The sequence below is a fragment of the Ambystoma mexicanum genome, chromosome 12 (genome assembly GCF_040938575.1).
Source record: "Ambystoma mexicanum isolate Mex_15411 chromosome 12, UKY_AmexF1_1, whole genome shotgun sequence".
Classification (NCBI taxonomy): domain Eukaryota; kingdom Metazoa; phylum Chordata; class Amphibia; order Caudata; family Ambystomatidae; genus Ambystoma; species Ambystoma mexicanum.
The window spans coordinates 1,215,230,284-1,215,254,944 of record NC_090936.1 but is presented as its reverse complement, the minus strand read 5'-3'; the positions used below and the strand labels follow the sequence as shown (position 1 = coordinate 1,215,254,944).

The window sequence follows — 24,661 nt, the reverse complement described above, 5'->3', positions numbered from 1 at the left end:
CATATCTGTTTTGCAACCCACCAACTCAACATGTTTCCTTAAAATATGAAAAATCCTACACCTAAGAGTACACTTCAAAGCACACACAAACACATATAAAGATATATATAAAAAACTAAGGGGCTATCATACATTAACATCTGATCATTACAGATAAGAGTTATATACATAAATAGATATCAAACCACAGTTTCCTGCACTGAATATACAACCTAGCGACTAACACTGACATGTGTTTCGATGCACCCTTGCTGTGTCTGTGAGCTACCGTGGAAGACCAGGTATGCATGTGGGAGGGGCTTGTTCGGTGCTCCCCATTCACAGGCATCTTATACACAAAACTGTCAACCCAGCACCAATATCATTTCTGTATAAATGTGGTGGCGTGCATAATTGTGGTTTAAATGAAGGCATGACGGTGCTTCTTCAGCCGTCTGTCAGATGGGGCGCGATACAGCATCCTGGCCGGGTACTGTTTCCTCACTTTTGAGAATTCAAAACAACTCGAGTAATAGGGGACGTATCACAACCAGATCCCATAATTCACAGTGAGAGAAAGGCACATGACCAAATTTGGCAACTGCAAATTGTTACATTAATAGTCAGTGTTATCAAAACAATGAAAAAAGGCTATCTGTGATGACTATTTACATCCTCTTCTACCCTCATCCCACTCCTTCTCAGCCATTAGGTATCCAGCCGCAGAAACATTACTCCTCGCTGGAGATCCCGCCGATGGGAATGGCCACCTCTGGTTCTCAATCCATGTAGAACGATCCTCAGTAAAGTCTGATGTTTCAGTCATTGGCGTATTTAAAGTGATGGTCGGCGGGATTTTCAGTCTTTGGACTCTCGCGCCATCATCTTGAAATAGCATTCTGTACCAAGCATTATGGCGGCCTTTGAAGAAAGACGCCCCCCTGCCATCTCCGGTAGATAGAAAGCCATTGATGTTGATGGCCCTGGGTTAGTGATGTTTGGAGGATGCAGAGTTGTGGATCCAATCGATGACGATGAGGGACATGCTGCCAATCATGAAGATCATGCCAACGATTAGGAAAACAAGAGCCTGAAGCGAAGAAACCAAGAAGGCACGGTTAGCAAGCACTGACGAACATGAGGGGAGAACATACAGCAGTTTAGCTAAATCCTGTGAATAATGCTTCAATCCATGGATGAACAAGGTGTCACAGTCTTCTATAAATGACTATCACATTGACCAGAATATTGTATTGGATCAAAAAGTACATTTTCAGTTGCACATCATTTGTTTTGTGTCAGTTCAAGTGAGAATTGGTGCAAATTGATGAATACAGGACCACAAAAGGGAAAACATTTTCAGGATACTTGCTGGTGACTTCAGAAACTCCCTATCCAGAACTGGTTGACCCTTCATGCTCCTAATGGCATCACCCCTGCCTAATATCAAGTGTCAAATCTATGGCCGTTTGTGTCAAATGTATTTCGCAATCTAGAGAAAAATGCAGGATAGAGTTTGAGAGTTGGAAGGATGCAAATGATCCTCAAGCAATAAGACTGTGGGTGATCTCCCAAGGACTCCTCTGGGGATTAGCTTATCTTCTTTAGCCGTCTCCAACAGTAAATGGTCTTCATTGGGGGATTAGTTCATCTACTGTGGCAGTGTCAAAGAGTCAAGAACCTCTGTAAGGGGGTTGGCTCCTCTTCTGTGGTCGTGTTTAAGAGTCAAGGACATCCGTTGAGGGATTAGCTCATCAGTCAAGAACTTCCACTGGACGATTATCTTATCTTCTGTGGTTGTGTGCAAGAGTCAAGAACCTCCATTGGGGGATTAGCGGATCTTCTGCAGTAGTGTCCAAGAGTCAATGACTTCCATTGAGAGATTAACTCATCTTCTCTGGCCATGCCCAAGAGTCAAAGACCTCCATTGTGTGAGGAACTCATCTTCTCTGGCCATGTGCAAGAGTCAAGAACCTCCATTGGGGGATTAGCAGATCTTCTGCAGTAGTGTCCAAGAGTCAAGGACTTCCATTGAGAGATTAACTCATCTTCTCTGACCATGCCCAATAGTCAAAGACCTCCATTGTGTGAGGAACTCATCTTCTCTGGCCATGTGCAAGAGTCAAGAACCCCCATTGGGGGATTAGCGGATCTTCTGCAGTAGTGTCCAAGAGTCAAGGACTTCCATTGAGAGATTAACTCATCTTCTCTGGCCATGTCCAAGAGTCAAGAACCTCCATTGGGGGATTAGAGGATCTTCTGCAGTAGTATCCAAGAGTCAAGGACTTCCATTGAGAGATTAACTCATCTTCTCTGGCCATGCCCAAGAGTCAAAGACCTCCATTGTGTGAGGAACTCATCTTCTCTGGGCATGTGCAAGAGTCAAGGACCTCTGTTGGGGGGGGGATTATCTCATCAGTCAAGGACTTCCATTTGAAGATTATCTTATCTTCTATGGCTGTTTCCAAGAGTAAAGCATCTCCATTGGGGGATGATCTCATATTCTATGGCCGTGTTAAAGAGTTAAGCACCTCAATTGGGGGATTAGCTCATCTTCTCCTGTAGTGTCCAAGAGTCAAGGACTTCCATTGAGAAATTAGCTCATGTTCTGTGACCATGACCAAGAGTCAGAAGTCTTCATTTGCGGATTAGCTCCTCTTCTGTGGACGTGTTCAAGAGTCACAGACCTCCACTGAGAGGTAGGTTTATCTTATGTGGCCATGCCCAAGAGTCAAAGACCTCTGTCGGGTGAGGAACTCATCTTCTCTGGCCATGTGCAAGAGTGAAGGACCTCCTTTGTGAGTTTATCTGACCAGTCAAGGACTTCCACTGGGAGATTAGCTATTCTTCTACAGTGTCCAAGAGTCAGCGACTGTTTGGAAACACAGCCTGAAGAGAACTGAACTAATATTGGGTATGCACACTGTGAAGACAAAGGTATTGGTTTCATTGGGATTTCAAGAGGTACAGGAAACGTGTCTGGCTATCGGAGGCAGAGTTTATGCCTATCACTTTTGCTAGCAAAAAGGTACTTATCAGAATTTGGAAATTTGATAATGAACCTAAAGTCAAGATGTGGGTCTCTGATCTTAAATCTTTAGCAGATGCAAAAGAGGTCTTGTTTCTTAAAGTATTAAAAAACAATATCCAAAGAGATTTGCTTCTTTTCCTCGAACGTAATGTCTAATATCTATGAGTGCTGTGTTGTTTATCTTTCAGTCGTCTTTCCTTCTCCCTAACCTGGTCTCCTATCTGGCGTTTATTGGCTTAGAGTATTAATATTATTTTGGGGGTTCATGGACATTTAAACCTTGCTGAATAGTGTATAGGATTTGAATACTGTTCTCTCTGTATGTATGAGATGGACTTTAATTGCATTGACGGGCTGTTTTTTTAAGTTTATGCATTTAAAATAAAACATGTTCATGATATGAGACGTATTGAAAGCACCATCATTTCAACTTCTTTGACAAACAACCAGACCTCACAGTACTGCGCTACTGTTAAAAGATGCCAGTCCAGACAAATGCTGGCTACCCAGGCTCTGTACAGCACTCCACAGTACTGTAGTACTGTTAAAAGATGCTAATCCAAATGCTGGCAATACAATATTTGCCTGACATTATTTGGGCATACTACCACGAGTATCCTAAGTGCCCTAAATCGCCCTTGCCCATTTACCGCTGGCAGTGTGGTGCCCCATCCTATCTTGCCCTCCGTCTGGAAAGAAATCAGGCATTTGAAAGAGTGAAAAGATTGCACCCTGCACAGAAGATTCACAGCTGAGCATTAAGACAATGGAAACACTACTTTCTAACAAATCTAGATGCACTTTACATCTATTCCACAACTACCCAGGAGCCCGTCTCCTTGCACTGCCATCTGTGGTGGACTCCCACTAATCAGACCGGAAGAGGCATGCGTGTGTGTATCTGTATGCTGGGAAGTAGCTCAGTGAGCTGAGCACCAGCTGCTGCAATATGTATGTGTTCTGAAGGTCGCAGGTTCGAAACCCGGCAAGGCCAACTCAGCTTCTCATCCTTACGGAGTCACTAAATGAGTGACAGCTTCGGTTGGGTGATACTGTGTGCATATATGTTCTCTGTAAAGTGTTTCGGCGATGAATAAGACATCATGGTCATTATGCCTGTGTACGTGGGTGTGCTTGTGTGAGTCTGTGGCCCTCATTACGACCCAGGCGTGGTCCATGCCGGTAACTTACTCCGCCATGGCGGAATGGGGAATTACCGCCCCATTCCGAGGTTGGCGGGGCGGTAATTCCCCATGGCCCTTCCCCATTCCCATTTTTTCCCCATAGGGCTCAATGGGAATGGGGAAGGCGCTAAGTATGGTGCCGCAATTTGCGGCACCGTACTTAGCACCAAGGTCCCTTTGCGGGTTGTTTTTTTAACGCCTGCTAAAAGCAGGCGTTGAAGTGCAACCTGCAAAGGGACCTCGTAATCAGGTGTTAAGGGTTTAACGGCACCGCCACCTTTTACGGCGCCGTTAACTCCTTAACGCCTGGGTTGTGTGTGTGTTGGACACTGTTTGTGACTGGCTATACCTCACTTGGTTCTACCCTAGACACCTGTTTGTGGCTGGCTAGTGCCCTCACTTGTTCTACCGTAGACACCTGTTTGTGACTGTCTGCTGCCCTCACTTGGTTATACCCTAGACACCCGTTTGTGACTGGCTATTGCCTTCACTTAGTTCTACCCTAGACACCTGTTTGTGACTGGCTATTCACCTCACTTGGGTCTACCCTAGACACATGTTTGTAACTGCTGCCCTCTCTTGGTTCTACCGTAGACACATGTTTGTGACTGGCTATACCTCACTTGGTTCTACCTTGGACAGCTGTTTGTGACTGGCTATTGACCTCACTTGGTTCTACGATAGACACCTGTTTGTGACTGGCTATTGACCTCACTTGGTTCTACGGTAGACACCTGTTTGTGACTGGCTATTGCCCTCACTTGTTCCACCGAAGACACCTGTTTGTGACTGTCTGCTGCCCTCACTTGTTTCTACCCTAGACACCTGTTTGTGACTGGCTATACCTCACTTGGTTCTACCCTAGACACCTGTTTGTGACTGGCTAGTGCCCTCACTTGTTCTACCCTAGACACCCGTTTGTGACTGGCTATTGCCTTCACTTAGTTCTACCCTAGACACCTGTTTGTGACTGGCTATTGCCTTCACTTAGTTCTACCCTAGACACCCGTTTGTGACTGGCTATTGCCTTCACTTAGTTCTACCCTAGACACCTGTTTGTGACTGGCTATACCTCACTTGGTTCTACCCTAGACACCTGTTTGTGACTGGCTATACCTCACTTGGTTCTACCCGAGGCAGCTGTTTGTGACTGTCTGCTGCCCTCACTTGGTTCTACCCTAGACACCCGTTTGTGACAGGCTATTTCCCTCACTTGTTTCTACCCTAGACACCTGTTTGTGACTGACTATTGCCCTCACTTGTTTCTACCCTAGACAACTGTTGGTGACTGTCTGCTGCCCTCACTTGGTTCTACCCTAGACAGCTGTTTGTGACTGGCTATTGCCCTCACTTGTTTCTACCCTAGACACCTGTTTGTGACTGGCTATTGACCTCACTTGGTTCTACGGTAGACACCTGTTTGTGACTGGCTATTAACCTCACTTGTTCTACCGAAGACACCTGTTTGTGACTGTCTGCTGCCCTCACTTGTTTCTACCCTAGACACCTGTTTGTGACTGGCTATACCTCACTTGGTTCTACCCTAGAAACCTGTTTGTGACTGGCTAGTGCCCTCACTTGTTCTACCGAAGACACCTGTTTGTGACTGTCTGCTGCCCTCACTTGGTTATGGCTAGTGCCCTCACTTGTTCTACCCTAGACACCCGTTTGTGACTGGCTATTGTCTTCACTTGGGTCTACCCTAGACACCTGTTTGTGACTGGCTATTCACCTCACTTGGGTCTACCCTAGACACCTGTTTGTGACTGTCTGCTGCCCTCACTTGGTTTTACCGTAGACACCTGTTTCTGACTGTCTGCTGCCCTCACTTGGTTCTACCCTAGACAGCTGTTTGTGACTGGCTATTGAACTCAGTTGGTTCTACCCTAGACAGCTGTTTGTGACTGGCTAGTGCCCTCACTTGTTCAACCGTAGACACCTGTTTGTGACTGTCTGCTGTCCTCACTTGGTTCTACCCTAGACACCTGTTCATGACTGGCTATTGAACTCACTTAGTTCTACCCTAGACACCTGTTTGTGACTGGGTATTGCCTTCATTTATTTCTACCCAAGACACCTGTTTGTGACTGTCTGCTGCCCTCACTTGGTTCTACCCTAGACACATGTTCATGACTGGCTATTGACCTCACTTAGTTGTACCCTAGACACCTGTTTGTGACTGGGTATTGCCTTCATTTATTTCTACCCAAGACACCTGTTTGTGACTGGCTACTGCCCTCACTTGGTTCTACCCTAGACACCTGTTTGTGACTGGCTATTGACCTGACTTGGTTCTACCCTAGACACTCGTTTGTGACTGGCTAGTGCTCTCACTTATTCTACCCTAGACATCTGTTTGTGACTGGCTATACCTCACTTGGTTCTACCCTGGACACCTCTATGTGACTGGCTATTTCCTTCACTTAGTTCTACCCTAGACACCTGTTTGTTACTGGCTATTGGCCTCACTTGGTTCTACCCAAGACACCTGTTTGTGACTGGCTATTGGCCTCACTTGGTTCTACCCAAGACACCTGTTTGTGACTGGCTAGTGCCCTCAGTTGGTCCTACCCTAGACAGCTGTTTGTGACTGGCTAGTGCCCTCACTTATTCTACCCTAGACACCTGTTTGTGACTGGCTATGCCCCACTTAGTTCTACCCTAGACACCTGTTTGTGACTGGCTATTGGCCTCACTTGGTTCTACCCAAGACACCTGTTTGTGACTGGCTAGTGGCCTCAGTTGGTCCTACCCTAGACAGCTGTTTGTGACTGGCTAGTGCCCTCACTTGATCTCCTGTAGACACCTGTTTGTGACTGTCTGCTGCCCTCACTTGATTCTACCCTAGACTCCTGTTCGTGACTGGCTATTGACCTACATAGTTCTACCCTAGACACCTGTTTGTGACTGGGTATTGCCTTCATTTATTTCTACCCTAGACACCTGTTTGTGACTGGCTATTGCCCTCACTTGGTTCTACCCTAGACACCTGTTTGTGACTGGCTATTGACCTTACTTGGTTCTACCCTAGACATCCATTTGTGACTGGCTAGTGCCCTCACTTATTCTACCCTAGACACCTGTTTGTGACTGGCTATACCTCACTTGGTTCTACCCTGGACACCTCTATGTGACTGGCAATTTCTTTCACTTAGTTCGACCCTAGACACCTGTATGTGACTGGCTATTGACCTCACTTGGTTCTACCCAAGACACCCGTTTGTGTTGGCTAGTGCCCCCACCTGTTCTACCGTAGTCACCTGTTTGTGATTGTGTGCTGCCCTCACTTGCTTGTACCGTAGACACCTGTTTGTGACTGGATATTGACCTCACTTAGTTCGACCATAGACACCTGTTTGTGACTGGCTATTGACCTAACTGAGTTCTACCCTAGACACCTGTTTGCGACTGCCTAGTGCCATCACTTGTTCTACCCTAGACACCTGTTTGTGACTGTCTACTGGCCTCACTTAGTTCTACCCTAGACACTTGTTTTTGACTGGCTAGTGCCCTCACTTGTTCTACCGTAGACACCTCTATGTGACTGTCTGCTGCCCTCACTTGGTTCTACCCTAGACATCTCTATGTGACTGGCTATTCCCTTCACTTAGTTCTACCCTAGACACCTGTTTGTGACTGGCTATTCACCTCACTTGGGTCTACCCTAGACACCTGTTTGTGACTGTCTGCTGCCCTCACTTGGTACTACCCTAGACACCTGTTTGTGAATGGCTATTGACCTCACTTAGTTCTACACTAGACACCCGTTTGTGACTGGCTAGTGCCCTCACTTGGTTCTACCCTAGACACCTGTTTGTGACTGGCTATTGACCACACTTGGTTCTACCATAGACACATGTTTGTGACTGGCTAGTGCCCTCACTTGTTCTACCGTAGACACCTGTTGGTGACTGGCTAGTGCCCTCACTTGTTCTACCGTAGACACCTGTTTGTGATTGTCTGCTGCCCTTACTTGGTTCTACCGTAGACACCGGTTTGTCACGGTCTGCTGCCCTCATTTGGTTCTACCCTAGACACCTGTTTGTGACTGGCCAGTGTCCTCACTGGGTTGGACTGTGGAGACCTGTATGTGACTGTCAGCTGTCCTCCCCTGGTTGTACCCTAGACACCTGTCTGTGAGTGTCTGCTGCCCTCACTTGGTTCGATCCTAGCAATCTTCATATGGCTGAGTGCTTGCCTCACTTTCTTCCTAGGTTCTAATTTCTCGTATGCTTATTTGAGGGATAAAAGGCTTCTCTTGCCCAACTATGTTTGTAATACATCCTTTATGCAGGGCTGTTAGACTGTGGAGGGAAGTTGCCTCAATGGGTATTACGCTGTTGAGGATTTTGCAATAGGTTTTGAAGAGCTCAAAGGTTTTTGTGACATTACCAGAGAATTAGAAGATTAGGCCTGTGTACACAGTAGACACAATGATGCCCTTTCTATAGCCTCAGTGCAATGCTTACGAATCAATATAACCCCAATGGATGCCTCTGAAAAGTGGTGCAGGGATTATCGTAGCCATGTGTAACCCTGGTTAATAATATGGACAACCCCAGGCCACCCACGGGTAAGCATGGTAAATAATATGGACAGCCCCAGGCCAACCACAGGTAACCATGGTAAATAATATGGACAACCCCAGACCACCCACGGGTAAGCATGGTAAATAATATGGACAACCCCAGGCCAACCACAGGTAACCATGGTAAATAATATGGACAACCCCAGACCAATCACAGGGAAACCACAGGTAACCTTGGTTTATAATATGGACAACCCCAGGCCACCCACAGAGAAATCACAGGTAACCCTGGTTAATAATATGGACAACCCCAGGCCACCCACAGAGAAATCACAGGTAACCCTGCTTAATAATATGGACAACCCCAGGCCAACCACAGATAAATCACAGGTAACCCTGGTAAATAATATGGACAACCCCAGGCCAACCACAGAGAAATCACAGGTAACCCTGGTAAATATCATGGTTCACCATGTGGGCGTGGGTGGGACGAACCACCGCTACTGTACTTCATTAAAATCCCACCACTCTTATTACCTATCTAGCCTAATTATGTAAGGTACACATGTTTGGCACTCAGTCTAAGTGTGCAAGCTAACTATGCTCTGAACTGAGCCTAATTACGTATGGTAGCCCTACTTCAGATTTGAACTGCTGGTATAGGCTAGTTATATCCCCCTGCTGCGCTCTGAGATAGAACTGTGCTGCACCCCATAATTAGCCACTGCGTTGAACTGTGTTGTGTCCTACAGGTGGCCATTATGTTCCGCCCCATAATTACCCTGTGTTGAACAGTGCAGTGCCCCATAACTAGCCACCGTAAGGTGATACAGGCGAGAAGCACAGCCATTACAGTGCTCCAGAAAAGCCAGCCACGCTCACACCGCTACCATTGTGAACTATGCTGGTCTCCATAGTTAGCTTTTGTGCTGAATTGTGGAAGAAAATATGTTGCACCTAGATGTATGTTAGGGGGCAGATGTCGTGTTGGATTTCAGTTGTATTTTGCAGGAAAGGAAATGTGTTGCACCCAGATGTCCTTTGTGGGCAGGTAATGTGTTGTACTTAGATGTATAGTGGGGGCAGGAAACGTGCTACAGTAGACATATTGGGAAGAATAGCCATGTGTCATGTTAGACAGAATTGTGAAGGTTAGCCACTGAGATAGAATTGTGAAGGTTAGCCACTGAGATAGAATTGTGAAGATTAGCCACTGAGATAGAATTGTGAAGGTTAGCCACTGAGATAGAATTGTGAAGGTTAGTCTTGCATCATACGTAGATTGATTGAAAAGCTTAGCCATGCATCACATTTAGATAGAATTGCAAAGCTTAGCCATGCAACACATTTAGATAGAATTGCAAAGATTAGTCATGCAACACATTTAGATAGAATTGCAAAGATTAGCCATGCAACACATTTAGATAGATTTGTTTTCATTAGCCAGGTGTCACACTTTAGCTAGAATTGTAAAGATCACGCATATCAATAGATAGAATTGGGAAGATTAGCCTCCTAGAAGAACTTTGAGAGTTCCCAATGTACTAACCACCCCACTCCTGCTCCCATCCAACACACCTTGCAAGTACTATACACACCCTATGGGCTAGCCAAACTACACACAAACACACACCCAACATAAGTAACACTCGCATACAATAAACAACACAGACATTGGGCCTTACCATTACGGATACAACAAGCCAGTGCCCACAATCAACCCAGCATACACATATGCCAGTTTCGCCTGGTTCTCGACCTGTCCTATCCCTCTACCCTCACCAACCACACCCATCCTCTTTCTTGCAGAGCCACGTAAGCACCTGGAGACCGCCTCTGTGGTGGTAGCGGTGCGCCGTTTAAGTCGACATAACATAACAATCCCTCACCAATCTCAGAGAAATGACAGGTAACCCTGGTAAATATCATGGACAACCCCAGGCTAATCGCAGTCGAACCTCAGGGAACCTCGGTGAATTTCATGGACCACCCCTGGCCAACCCCAGAGAAACTACACGCAACCCTCGTAAATATCATGGACAACCCCTGGCCATCCACAGAGAAATCACACTTAACCCTGTTAAATATCATGGACAACCCCTGGCCAACCACAGAGCAACTACAGGGAACCCTGGTAAATATCATGGACATCCCCTGGCCAGCCACAGAGAAACGGCAGGGAACCCTAGTAAATATCATGGACAACCCCTGGCCAGCCACAGAGAAACGGCAGGGAACCCTGGTAAATATCATGGACAACCCCAGGCCAGCCACAGAGCAACTACAGGGAACCCTGGTAAATATCATGGCCAACCCCTGGCCAGCCACAGAGAAACGGCAGGGAACCCTAGTAAATATCATGGACAACCCCTGGCCAGCCACAGAGAAATCACACTTAACCCTGTTAAATATCATGGACAACCCCTGGCCATCCACAGAGAAATCACACTTAACCCTGTTAAATATCATGGACAACCCCTGGCCAGCCACAGAGAAATCACACTTAACCCTGTTAAATATCATGGACAACCCCTGGCCAGCCACAGAGAAATCACACTTAACCCTGTTAAATATCATGGACAACCCCTGGCCAGCCACAGAGAAACGGCAGGGAACCCTGGTAAATATCATGGACAACCCTTGGCCAGCCACAGAGAAACGGCAGGGAACCCTGGTAAATATCATGGACAACCCCTGGCCAACCACAGAGCAACTACAGGGAACCCTGGTAAATATCATGGACAACCCCTGGCCAGCCACAGAGAAATGGCAGGGAACCCTGGTAAATATCATGGACAACCCCTGGCCAACCACAGAGCAACTACAGGGAACCCTGGTAAATATCATGGACAACCCCTGGCCAACCACAGAGAAACGGAAGGGAACCCTGGTAAATATCATGGACAACCCCTGGCCAGTCACAGAGAAACGGCAGGGAACCCTGGTAAATATCATGGACAACCCCTGGCCAACCACAGAGCAACTACAGGGAACCCTGGTAAATATCATGGACAACCCCTGGCCATCCACAGAGAAATCACACTTAACCCTGTTAAATATCATGGACAACCCCTGGCCAACCACAGAGCAACTACAGGGAACCCTGGTAAATATCATGGACAACCCCTGGCCAGCCACAGAGAAACGGCAGGGAACCCTGGTAAATATCATGGACAACCCCTGGCCAACCACAGAGCAACTACAGGGAACCCTGGTAAATATCATGGACAACCCCTGGCCAGCCACAGAGAAACGGCAGGGAACCCTGGTAAATATCATGGACAACCCCTGGCCAACCACAGAGCAACTACAGGGAACCCTGGTAAATATCATGGACAATCCCTGGCCAACCACAGACAAACGGAAGGGAACCCTGGTAAATATCATGGACAACCCCTGGCCAGCCACAGAGAAACGGCAGGGAACCCTGGTAAATATCATGGACAACCCCTGGCCAGCCACAGAGAAACGGCAGGGAACCCTGGTAAATATCATGGACAACCCCTGGCCAACCACAGAGCAACTACAGGGAACCCTGGTAAATATCATGGACAACCCCTGGCCAGCCACAGAGAAACGGCAGGGAACCCTGGTAAATATCATGGACAACCCCTGGCCAGCCACAGAGAAACGGAAGGGAACCCTGGTAAATATCATGGACAACCCCTGGCCAGCCACAGAGAAACGGAAGGGAACCCTGGTAAATATCATGGACAACCCCTGGCCAGCCACAGAGAAACGGAAGGGAACCCTGGTAAATATCATGGACAACCCCTGGCCAGCCACAGAGAAATGGAAGGAAACCCTGGTAAATATCATGGACAACCCCTGGCCAGCCACAGAGAAACGGAAGGGAACCGTGGTAAATATCATGGACAAACCCTGGCCAGCCACAGAGAAACGGAAGGGAACCCTGGTAAATATCATGGACAACCCCTGGCCAGCCACAGAGAAACGGAAGGGAACCCTGCTGAATATCATGGACAACGCCTGGCCAACCACAGGTAAGCATGGTAAATAATATGGACAACCCCCGGCCAACCACAGGTAACCATGGTAAATATCATGGACAACCCCTGGCCAACCACAGAGCAACTACAGGGAACCCTGGTAAATATCATGGACAACCCCTGGCCATCCACAGAGAAATCACACTTAACCCTGTTAAATATCATGGACAACCCCTGGCCAACCACAGAGCAACTACAGGGAACCCTGGTAAATATCATGGACAACCCCTGGCCATCCGCAGAGAAATCACACTTAACCCTGTTAAATATCATGGACAACCCCTGGCCAACCACAGAGAAATGGCAGGGAACCCTGGTAAATATCATGGACAACCCCTGGCCAACCACAGAGCAACTACAGGGAACCCTGGTAAATATCATGGACAACCCCTGGCCAGCTACAGAGAAACGGCAGGGAACCCTAGTAAATATCATGGACAACCCCTGGCCAGCCACAGAGAAACGGCAGGGAACCCTGGTAAATATCATGGACAACCCCTGGCCAACCACAGAGCAACTACAGGGAACCCTGGTAAATATCATGGACAACCCCTGGCCATCCACAGAGAAATCACACTTAACCCTGTTAAATATCATAGACAACCCCTTGTCAGCCACAGAGAAATCACACTTAACCCTGTTAAATATCATGGACAACCCCTGGCCATCCACAGAGAAATCACACTTAACCCTGTTAAATATCATGGACAACCCTGGCCAGCCACAGAGAAACGGAAGGGAACCCTGGTAAACATCATGTACAACCCCTGGCCAGCCACAGAGAAACGGCAGGGAACCCTGGTAAATATCATGGACAACCCCTGGCCATCCACAGAGAAATCACACTTAACCCTGTTAAATATCATGGACAACCCCTGGCCAGCCACAGAGAAACGCAGGGAACCCTGGTAAATATCATGGACAACCCCTGGCCATCCACAGAGAAATCACACTTAACCCTGTTAAATATCATGGACAACCCCTGGCCAGCCACAGAGAAACGTCAGGGAACCCTAGTAAATATCATGGACAACCCCTGGCCAGCCACAGAGAAACAGCAGGGAACCCTGGTAAATATCATGGACAACCCCTGGCCAGCCAGAGAGAAACGGCAGGGAACCCTGGTAAATATCATGGACAACCCCTGGCCAGCCACAGAGAAACGGCAGGGAACCCTGGTAAATATCATGGACAACCCCTGGCCAGCCACAGAGAAACGGCAGGGAAACCTGCTGAATATCATGGACAACCCCTGGCCAACCACAGGTAACCATGGTAAATAATATGGACAACCCCTGGCCAACCACAGGTAACCAAGGTAAATAATATGGACAACCCCCGGCCAACCACAGGTAACCAAGGTAAATAATATGGACAACCCCGGGCCAACCACAGGTAACCATGGTAAATAATATGGACAATCCCGGGCCAACCACAGGTAACCATGGTAAATAATATGGACAACCCCGGGCCAACCACAGAGAAATGGAAGGGAACCCTGGTAAATATCATGAACAACCCCTGGCCAGCCACAAAGAAACGGCAGGGAACCCTGGTAAATATCATGGACAACCCCTGGCCAGCCACAGAGAAATCACACTTAACCCTGTTAAATATCATGGACAACCCCTGGCCAGCCAGAGAGAAACGGCAGGGAACCCTGGTAAATATCATGGACAACCCCTGGCCAGCCACAGAGAAACGGCAGGGAACCCTGGTAAATATCATGGACAACCCCTGGCCAGCCACAGAGAAACGGCAGGGAACCCTGGTAAATATCATGGACAACCCCTGGCCAGCCACAGAGAAACGTCAGGGAACCCTAGTAAATATCATGGACAACCCCTGGCCAGCCACAGAGAAATGTCAGGGAACCCTGGTAAATATCATGGACAACCCCTGGCCATCCACAGAGAAATCACACTTAACCCTGTTAAATATCATGGACAACCCGTGGCTAGCCACAGAGAAATCACACTTAACCCTGTTAAATATCATGGCCAACCCCTGGCCAGCCACAGAGAAACGGCAGGGAACCCTGGTAAATATCATGGACAACCCCTGGCCATCCAAAGAGAAATCACACTTAACCCTGTTAAATATCATGGACAACCCCTGGCCAACCACAGAGCAACTACAGGGAACCCTAGTAAATATCATGGACAACCCCTGGCCAGCCACAGAGCAACTACAGGGAACCCTGGTAAATATCATGGACAACCCCTGGCCAGCCACAGAGAAATGGCAGGGAACCCTAGTAAATATCATGGACAACCCCTGGCCAGCCACAGAGAAACGTCAGGGAACCCTGGTAAATATCATGGACAACCCCTGGCCAACCACAGAGCAACTACAGGGAACCCTGGTAAATATCATGGACAACCCCTGGCCAGCCACAGATAAATCACACTTAACCCTGTTAAATATCATGGACAACCCCTGGCCATCCACAGAGAAATCACACTTAACCCTGTTAAATATCATGGACAACCCCTGGCCAGCCACAGAGAAACGGCAGGGAACCCTGCTGAATATCATGGACAACCCCTGGCCAGACACAGAGAAACAGCAGGGAACCCTGGTAAATATCATGGACAACCCCTGGCCAGCCAAAGAGAAATCACACTTAACCCTGTTAAATATCATGGACAACCCCTGGCCAGCCACAGAGAAACAGCAGGGAACCCTGGTAAATATCATGGACAACCCCTGGCCAGCCAAAGAGAAATCACACTTAACCCTTTTAAATATTATGGACAACCCCTGACCAGCCACAGAGAAACGGCAGGGAACCCTGGTAAATATCATGGACAACCCCTGGCCAACCACAGAGCAACTACAGGGAACCCTGGTAAATATCATGGACAACCCCTGCCAGCCACAGAGAAACGGAAGGGAACCCTGGTAAATATCATGGACAACCCCAGGCCAGCCACAGAGAAACGTCAGGGAACCCTAGTAAATATCATGGACAACCCCTGGCCAGCCACAGAGAAATCACACTTAACCATGTTAAATATCATGGACAACCCCTGGCCAACCACAGAGCAACTACAGGGAACCCTGGAAAATATCATGACAACCCCTGGCCAGCCACAGAGAAACGTCAGGGAACCCTAGTAAATATCATGGACAACCCCTGGCCAGCCACAGAGAAACGGAAGGGAACCCTGTCAAATATCATGGACAACCCCTGGCCAGCCACAGAGCAACTACAGGGAACCCTGGTAAATATCATGGACAACCCCTGGCCAACCACAGAGCAACTACAGGGAACCCTGCTGAATATCATGGACAACCCCTGGCCAGCCACAGAGAAATCACACTTAACCCTGTTAAATATCATGGACAACCCCTGGCCAGCCACAGAGAAACGGCAGGGAACCCTGGTAAATATCATGGACAACCCCTGGCCAGCCACAGAGAAATCACACTTAACCCTGTTAAATATCATGGACAACCCCTGGCCAGCCACAGAGAAACGGCAGGGAACCCTGGTAAATATCATGGACAACCCCTGGCCAGCCAATGAGAAATCACACTTAACCCTGTTAAATATCATGGACATCCCCTGGCCAGCCACAGAGAAACAGCAGGGAACCCTGGTAAATATCATGGACAACCCCTGGCCAACCACAGAGCAACTACAGGGAACCCTGGTAAATATCATGGACAGCCCCTGGCCAACCACAGAGCAACTACAGGGAACCCTGGTAAATATCATGGACAACCCCTGGCCAGCCACAGAGAAATCACACTTAACCCTGTTAAATATCATGGACAACCCCTGGCCAGCCACAGAGAAACGGCAGGGAACCCTGGTAAATATCATGGACAACCCCTGGCCAGCCACAGAGAAACGTCAGGGAACCCTAGTAAATATCATGGACATCCCCTGGCCAGCCACAGAGAAACGGCAGGGAACCCTGGTAAATATCATGGACACGCCCTGGCCAGCCACAGAGAAACGGCAGGGAACCCTGCTAAATATCATGGACAACCCCTGGCCAGCCACAGAGAAACGGCAGGGAACCCTGGTAAATATCATGGACAACCCCTGGCCAGCCACAGAGAAACGGAAGGGAACCCTGGTAAATATCATGGACAACCCCTGGCCAGCCACAGAGAAACGGCAGGGAACCCTGCTGAATATCATGGACAACCCCTGGCCAGCCACAGAGAAATCACACTTAACCCTGTTAAATATCATGGACAACCCCTGGCCAGCCACAGAGAAACGGCAGGGAACCCTGGTAAATATCATGGACAACCCCTGGCCAGCCACAGAAAAACGGCAGGGAACCCTGGTAAATATCATGGACAACCCCTGGCCAACCACAGAGCAACTACAGGGAACCCGGGTAAATATCATGGACAACCCCTGGCCAGCCACAGAGAAATGGCAGGGAACCCTGGTAAATATCATGGACAACCCCTGGCCAGCCACAGAGAAATGGAAGCGAACCCTGGTAAATATCATGGACAACCCCTGGCCAGCCACAGAGAAACGGAAGGGAACCCTGGTAAATATCATGGACAACCCCTGGCCAGCCACAGAGAAACAGCAGGGAACCCTGGTAAATATCATGGACAACCCCTGGCCATCCACAGAGAAATCACACTTAACCCTGTTAAATATCATGGACAACCCCTGGCCAACCACAGAGCAACTACAGGGAACCCTAGTAAATATCATGGACAACCCCTGGCCATCCACAGAGAAATCACACTTAACCCTGTTAAATATCATGGACAACCCCTGGCCAACCACAGAGCAACTACAGGGAACCCTGGTAAATATCATGGACAACCCCTGGCCATCCACAGAGAAATCACACTTAACCCTGTTACATATCATGGACAACCCCTGGCCAACCCCAGAGCAACTACAGGGAACCCTTGTAAATATCATGGACAACCCCTGGCCAGCCACAGAGAAACGGCAGGGAACCCTGGGAAATATCATGGACAACCCCTGGCCAACCACAGAGCAACTACAGGGAACCCTGGTAAATATCATGGACAACCCCTGGCCATCCACAGAGAAATCACACTTAACCCTGTTAAATATCATGGACAACCCTTGGCCAGCCACAGAGAAATCACACTTAACCCTGTTAAATATCATGGACAACCCCTGGCCATCCACAGAGAAATCACACTTAACCCTGTTAAATATCATGGACAACCCCTGGCCATCTACAGAGAAATCACACTTAACCCTGTTAAATATCATGGACAACCCCTGGCCAGCCACAGAGAAACGGAAGGGAACCCTGGTAAATATCATGGACAACCCCTGGCCATCCACAGAGAAATCACACTTAACCCTGTTAAATATCATGGACAACCCCTGGCCAGCCACAGAGAAACGGAAGGGAACCCTGGTAAATATCATGGACAACCCCTGGCCATCCACAGAGAAATCACACTTAACCCTGTTAAATATCATGGACAATCCCTGGCCATCCATAGAGAAATCACACTTAACCCTGTTAAATATCATGGACAACCCCTGGCCATCCACAGAGAAATCACACTTAACCCTGTTAAATATCATGGACAACCCCTGGCCAGCCACAGAGAAACGGAAGGGAACCCTGGTAAATATCATGGACAACCCCTGGCCAACCACAGAGCAACTACAGGGAACCCTGGTAAATATCATGGACAACCCTTGGCCATCCACAGAGAAATCACACTTAACCCTGTTAAATATCATGGACAACCCCTGGCCATCCACAGAGAAATCACACTTAACCCTGTTAAATATCATGGACAACCCCTGGCCAGCCACAGAGAAACGGAAGGGAACCCTGGTAAATATCATGGACAACCCCTGGCCAGCCACAGAGAAACGGCAGGGAATCCTGGTAAATATCATGGACAACCCCTGGCCAGCCACAGAGAAACGTCAGGGAACCCTAGTAAATATCATGGACAACGCCTGGCCAGCCACAGAGAAACGGCAGGGAACCCTGGTAAATATCATGGACAACCCCTGGCCAGCCACAGAGAAACGGCAGGGAACCCTGCTAAATATCATGGACAACCCCTGGCCAGCCACAGAGAAATCACACTTAACCCTGTTAAATATCATGGACAACCCCTGGCCATCCACAGAGAAATCACACTTAACCCTGTTAAATATCCTGGACAACCCCTGGCCATCCACAGAGAAATCACACTTAACCCTGTTAAATATCATGGACAACCCCTGGCCAGCCACAGAGAAATCACACTTAACCCTGTTAAATATCATGGACAACCCCTGGCCATCCACAGAGAAATCACACTTAACCCTGTTAAATATCATGGACAACCCCTGGCCAGCCACAGAGAAATCACACTTAACCCTGTTAAATATCATGGACAACCCCTGGCCATCCACAGAGAAATCACACTTAACCCTGTTAAATATCATGGACAACCCCTGGCCAGCCACAGAGAAATCACACTTACCCCTGTTAAATATCATGGACAACCCCTGGCCAGCCACAGAGAAACGGAAGGGAATCCTGGTAAATATCAAGGACAACCCCTGGCCATCCACAGAGAAATCACACTTAACCCTGTTAAATATCATGGACAACCCCTGGCCAGCCACAGAGAAATCACACTTAACCCTGTTAAATATCATGGACAACCCCTGGCCATCAACAGAGAAAACACACTTAACCCTATTAAATATCATGGACAACCCCTGGCCAGCCACAGAGAAACGGAAGGGAACCCTGGTAAATATTATGGACAACCCCTGGCCACCCACAGAGAAACGGCAGGGAACCCTGGTAAATATCATGGACAACCCCTGGCCATCCACAGAGAAATCACACTTAACCCTGTTAAATATCATGGACAACCCCTGGCCATCCACAGAGAAATCACACTTAACCCTGTTAACTATCATGGACAACCCCTGGCCATCCACAGAGAAATCACACTTAACCCTGTTAAATATCATGGACATCCACAGAGCAACTACAGGGAACCCTGTTAAATATCATGGACAACCCCTGGCCAGCCACAGAGAAACGGCAGGGAACCGTGGTAAATATCATGGACAACCCCTGGCCATCCACAGAGAAATCACACTTAACCCTGTTAAATGTCATGGACAACCCCTGGCCAACCACAGAGCAACTACAGGGAACCCTGGTAAATATCATGGACAACCCCTGGCCAGCCACAGAGAAATCACACTTAACCCTGTTAAATATCATGGACAACCCCTGGCCATCCACAGAGAAATCACACTTAACCCTGTTAAATATCATGGACAACCCCTGGCCAGCCACAGAGAAATGGAAGGGAACCCTGGTAAATATCATGGACAACCCCTGGCCAGCCACAGAGAAACGGCAGGGAACCCTGGTAAATATCATGGACAACCCCTGGCCATCCACAGAGAAATCACACTTAACCCTGTTAAATATCATGGACAACCCCTGGCCATCCACAGAGAAATCACACTTAACCCTGTTAAATATCATGGAAAACCCCTGGCCATCCACAGAGAAATCACACTTAACCCTGTTAAATATCATGGACATCCACAGAGCAACTACAGGGAACCCTGGTAAATATCATGGACAACCCCTGGCCAGCCACAGAGAAACGGCAGGGAACCGTGGTAAATATCATGGACAACCCCTGGCCATCCACAGAGAAATCACACTTAACCCTGTTAAATATCATGGACAACCCCTGGCCAACCACAGAGCAACTACAGGGAACCCTGGTAAATATCATGGACAACCCCTGGCCAGCCACAGAGAAACGGCAGGGAACCCTGGTAAATATCATGGACAACCCCTGGCCATCCACAGAGAAATCACACTTAACCCTGTTAAATATCATGGACAACCCCTGGCCAACCACAGAGCAACTACAGGGAACCCTGGTAAATATCATGGACAACCCCTGGCCATCCACAGAGAAATCACACTTAACCCTGTTAAATATCATGGACAACCCCTGGCCAACCACAGAGCGACTACAGGGAACCCTGGTAAATATCATGGACAACCCCTGGCCAGCCACAGAGAAACGGCAGGGAACCCTGGTAAATATCATGGACAACCCCTGGCCAGCCACAGAGCAACTACAGGGAACCCTGGTAAATATCATGGACAACCCCTGGCCAGCCACAGAGAAACGGCAGGGAACCCTGGTAAATATCATGGACAACCCCTGGCCAGCCACAGAGAAATCACACTTAACCCTGTTAAATATCATGGACAACCCCTGGCCAACCACAGAGCAACTACAGGGAACCCTGGTAAATATCATGGACAACCCCTGGCCAGCCACAGAGAAACGGAAGGGAACCCTAGTAAATATCATGAACAACCCCTGGCCAGCCACAGAGAAAGGGCAGGGAACCCTGGTAAATATCATGGACAACCCCTGGCCAGCCACAGACAAACGGCAGGGAACCCTGGTAAATATCATGGACAACCCCTGGCCAACCACAGAGCAACTACAGGGAACCCTGGTAAATATCATGGACAACCCCTGGCCAGCCACAGAGAAACGGCGGGGAACCCTGGTAAATATCATGGACAACCCCTGGCCAACCACAGAGCAACTACAGGGAACCCTGGTAAATATCATGGATAACCCCTGGCCAGCCACAGAGAAACGGCAGGGAACCCTGGTAAATATCATGGACAACCCCTGGCCATCCACAGAGAAATCACACTTAACCCTGTTAAATATCATGGACAACCCCTGGCCAACCACAGAGCAACTACAGGGAACCCTGTTAAATATCATGGACAACCCCTGGCCAGCCACAGAGAAACGGCAGGGAACCCTGGTAAATATCATGGACAACCCCTGGCCATCCACAGAGAAATCACACTTAACCCTGTTAAATATCATGGACAACCCCTGGCCAACCACAGAGCAACTACAGGGAACCCTGGTAAATATCATGGACAACCCCTGGCCATCCACAGAGAAATCACACTTAACCCTGTTAAATATCATGGACAACCCCTGGCCAACCACAGAGCAACTACAGGGAACCCTGGTAAATATCATGGACAACCCCTGGCCAGCCACAGAGAAATCACACTTAACCCTGTTAAATATCATGCACAACCTCTGGCCAGCCACAGAGCAACTACAGGGAACCCTGGTAAATATCATGGACAACCCCTGGCCAGCCACAGAGAAACGGCAGGGAACCCTGGTAAATATCATGGACAACCCCTGGCCAGCCACAGAGAAACGGCAGGGAACCCTGGTAAATATCATGGACAACCCCTGGCCCAGGGCTGGACTGGGAACTAAAAGAGGCCCTGGAAATAATTACTGGGGACCAAAAGAGGCCCTGGAAATAAAGTTCAAAGTGGCCCCAAATGACACATTTTCAGCAAGCCCAATGTTTTTCCTATGAGAAAATTTGGAAATACCACAGAAAAGAGGCCCAGGGTGCAGAGGCCCACCGGGAAATCTCCAGAGTTCCGTATAGGCCAGTCCACCCCTGCCCTGGCCAGCCACAGAGAAACGTCAGGGAACCCTAGTAAATATCATGGACAACCCCTGGCCATCCACAGAGAAACGGCAGGGAACCCTGGTAAATATCATGGACAACCCCTGGCCAGCCACAGAGAAACGGCAGGGAACCCTGGTAAATATCATGGACAACCCCTGGCCAGCCACAGAGAAACGGCAGGGAACCCTGCTGAATATCATGGACAACCCCTGGCCAACCACAGAGCAACTACAGGGAACCCTGGTAAATATCATGGACAACCCCTGGCCAGCCCCAGAGAAACGGCAGGGAACCCTGGTAAATATCATGGACAACACCTGGCCAGCCACAGAGAAACGGCAGGGAACCCTGGTAAATATCATGGACAACCCCTGGCCAGCCACCGAGAAACGGCAGGGAACCCTGCTGAATATCATGGACAACCCCTGGCCAACCACAGAGCAACTACAGGGAACCCTGGTAAATATCATGGACAACCCCTGGCCAGCCACAGAGAAACGGCAGGGAACCCTGGTAAATATCATGGACAACCCCTGGCCAGCCACAGAGAAACGGCCGGGAACCCTGGTAAATATCATGGACAACCCCTGGCCAGCCACAGAGAAGCGCCACAGAGAAACGGCAGGGAACCCTGGTAAATATCATGGACAACCCCTGGCCAGCCACAGAGAAACGGCAGGGAACCCTGGTAAATATCATGGACAACCCCTGGCCAGCCACAGAGAAAAGGCAGGGAACCCTGCTGAATATCATGGACAACCCCTGGCCAACCACAGAGCAACTACAGGGAACCCTGGTAAATATCATGGACAACCCCTGGCCAGCCACAGAGAAACGGCAGGGAACCCTGGTAAATATCATGGACAACCCCTGGCCAGCCACAGAGAAACGGCAGGGAACCCTGGTAAATATCATGGACAACCCCTGGCCAGCCACAGAGAAACGGCAGGGAACCCTGGTAAATATCATGGACAAATCCTGGCCAGCCACAGAGAAACGGCAGGAAACCCTGCTGAATATCATGGACAACCCCTGTCCAGCCACAGAGAAACGGCAGGGAACCCTGGTAAATATCATGGGCAACCCCTGGCCAGCCACAGAGAAACGGCAGGGAACCCTGGTAAATATCATGGACAACCCCTGGCCAGCCACAGAGAAACGGCAGGGAACCCTGCTGAATATCATGGACAACCCCTGGCCAACCACAGAGCAACTACAGGGAACCCTGGTAAATATCATGGACAACCCCTGGCCAACCACAGAGAAATCACACTTAACCCTGTTAAATATCATGGACAACCCCTGGCCAACCACAGAGCAACTACAGGGAACCCTAGTAAATTTCATGGACAACCCCTGGCCATCCACAGAGAAATCACACTTAACCCTGTTAAATATCATGGACAACCCCTGGCCAACCACAGGTAACCATGGTAAATAATATGGACAACCCCCGGCCAACCACAGGTAACCATGGTAAATAATATGGACAACCCCCGGCCAACCACAGGTAACCAAGGTAAATAATATGGACAACCCCCGGCCAACCACAGGTAACCAAGGTAAATAATATGGACAACCCCGGGCCAACCACAGGTAACCATGGTAGATAATATGGACAATCCCGGGCCAACCACAGGCAACCATGGCAAATAATATGGACAATCCCGGGCAAACCACAGGTAACCCTGGTAAATATCGTGGACAGCCTTTAGAGGCAAAAGACTGACTTTAGAGGCTGATTGGACAAGTTGAGGTTGTAACAATTAAACAGTGGAACAAGGGGTGGCTTTCTTACCCCAATCTTTTGAGGGGACTTGAAGGGCTCTTTCTTTACTATTCGCAGGTAGAAGGCAGCAGGGAGAATGAAAATCAACATAGTGGCCGCCGACGCCCCTGAAACAAAAAATGTTCACACAGTTTAACATAAACAGAATGAACTGTGAGCTAAATGTGCACGTGTGTGAAAATGAAGCATATTAACACACCCCGGGAATACTTATGCCTTCTTTTAATGAAACATTCATCATGACAGGGCAAATAACCATACTGTGGCCGACAGCGATTGTTGAACCAATTGTAAATGTCTCCTTTCAGCCTCCACTCACACTAGGGAGGCCATTTTGTTCTGATTAAGCAGCACATTAGCAAGCACATTTCAATTGAAGGCCTGGTATGTTGGGATAAGTGAGAGGGCTTCTGGGGATGTATTTTTCTGGATTGGGCCGCAGGTTGAGAAGTCTCTTTCCCTGGGGGGGGGGACATCCAGAACTTTCCATTTGTTTGTGTGTTTTTTGACCTCCTGGAGGTTAGGTATTTTGAGCTCAGGATTCCCCTCTCTCATGCACTGTATGACTGTGTAACCAGGGTGATCGTTTAGGTATCTAACAGGGTGTTGATTGAGTAGCGGGAGCCCCTGACGTC

At 48.6% G+C, this 24,661-nt stretch overlaps 1 protein-coding gene across 2 annotated transcripts in view; it reads right to left on the bottom strand.

The window, feature by feature from the left end:
* Nucleotides 1-577: 577 nt before the first annotated feature.
* The window catches only part of SLC38A4 (solute carrier family 38 member 4), a 271,144-nt gene continuing 247,060 nt past the window's right edge, over nt 578-24,661 (bottom strand). For both annotated transcript variants that reach the window (XM_069629871.1, XM_069629872.1), the window contains exons 15-16: nt 24,036-24,133; nt 578-1,069 (exon numbers count right to left, since the gene is read on the bottom strand). In XM_069629871.1, coding sequence (XP_069485972.1) covers nt 968-1,069; nt 24,036-24,133 — 200 coding nt within the window. In that variant the 3' untranslated portion in view covers nt 578-967. The remainder of the gene's footprint in view (nt 1,070-24,035; nt 24,134-24,661) is intronic.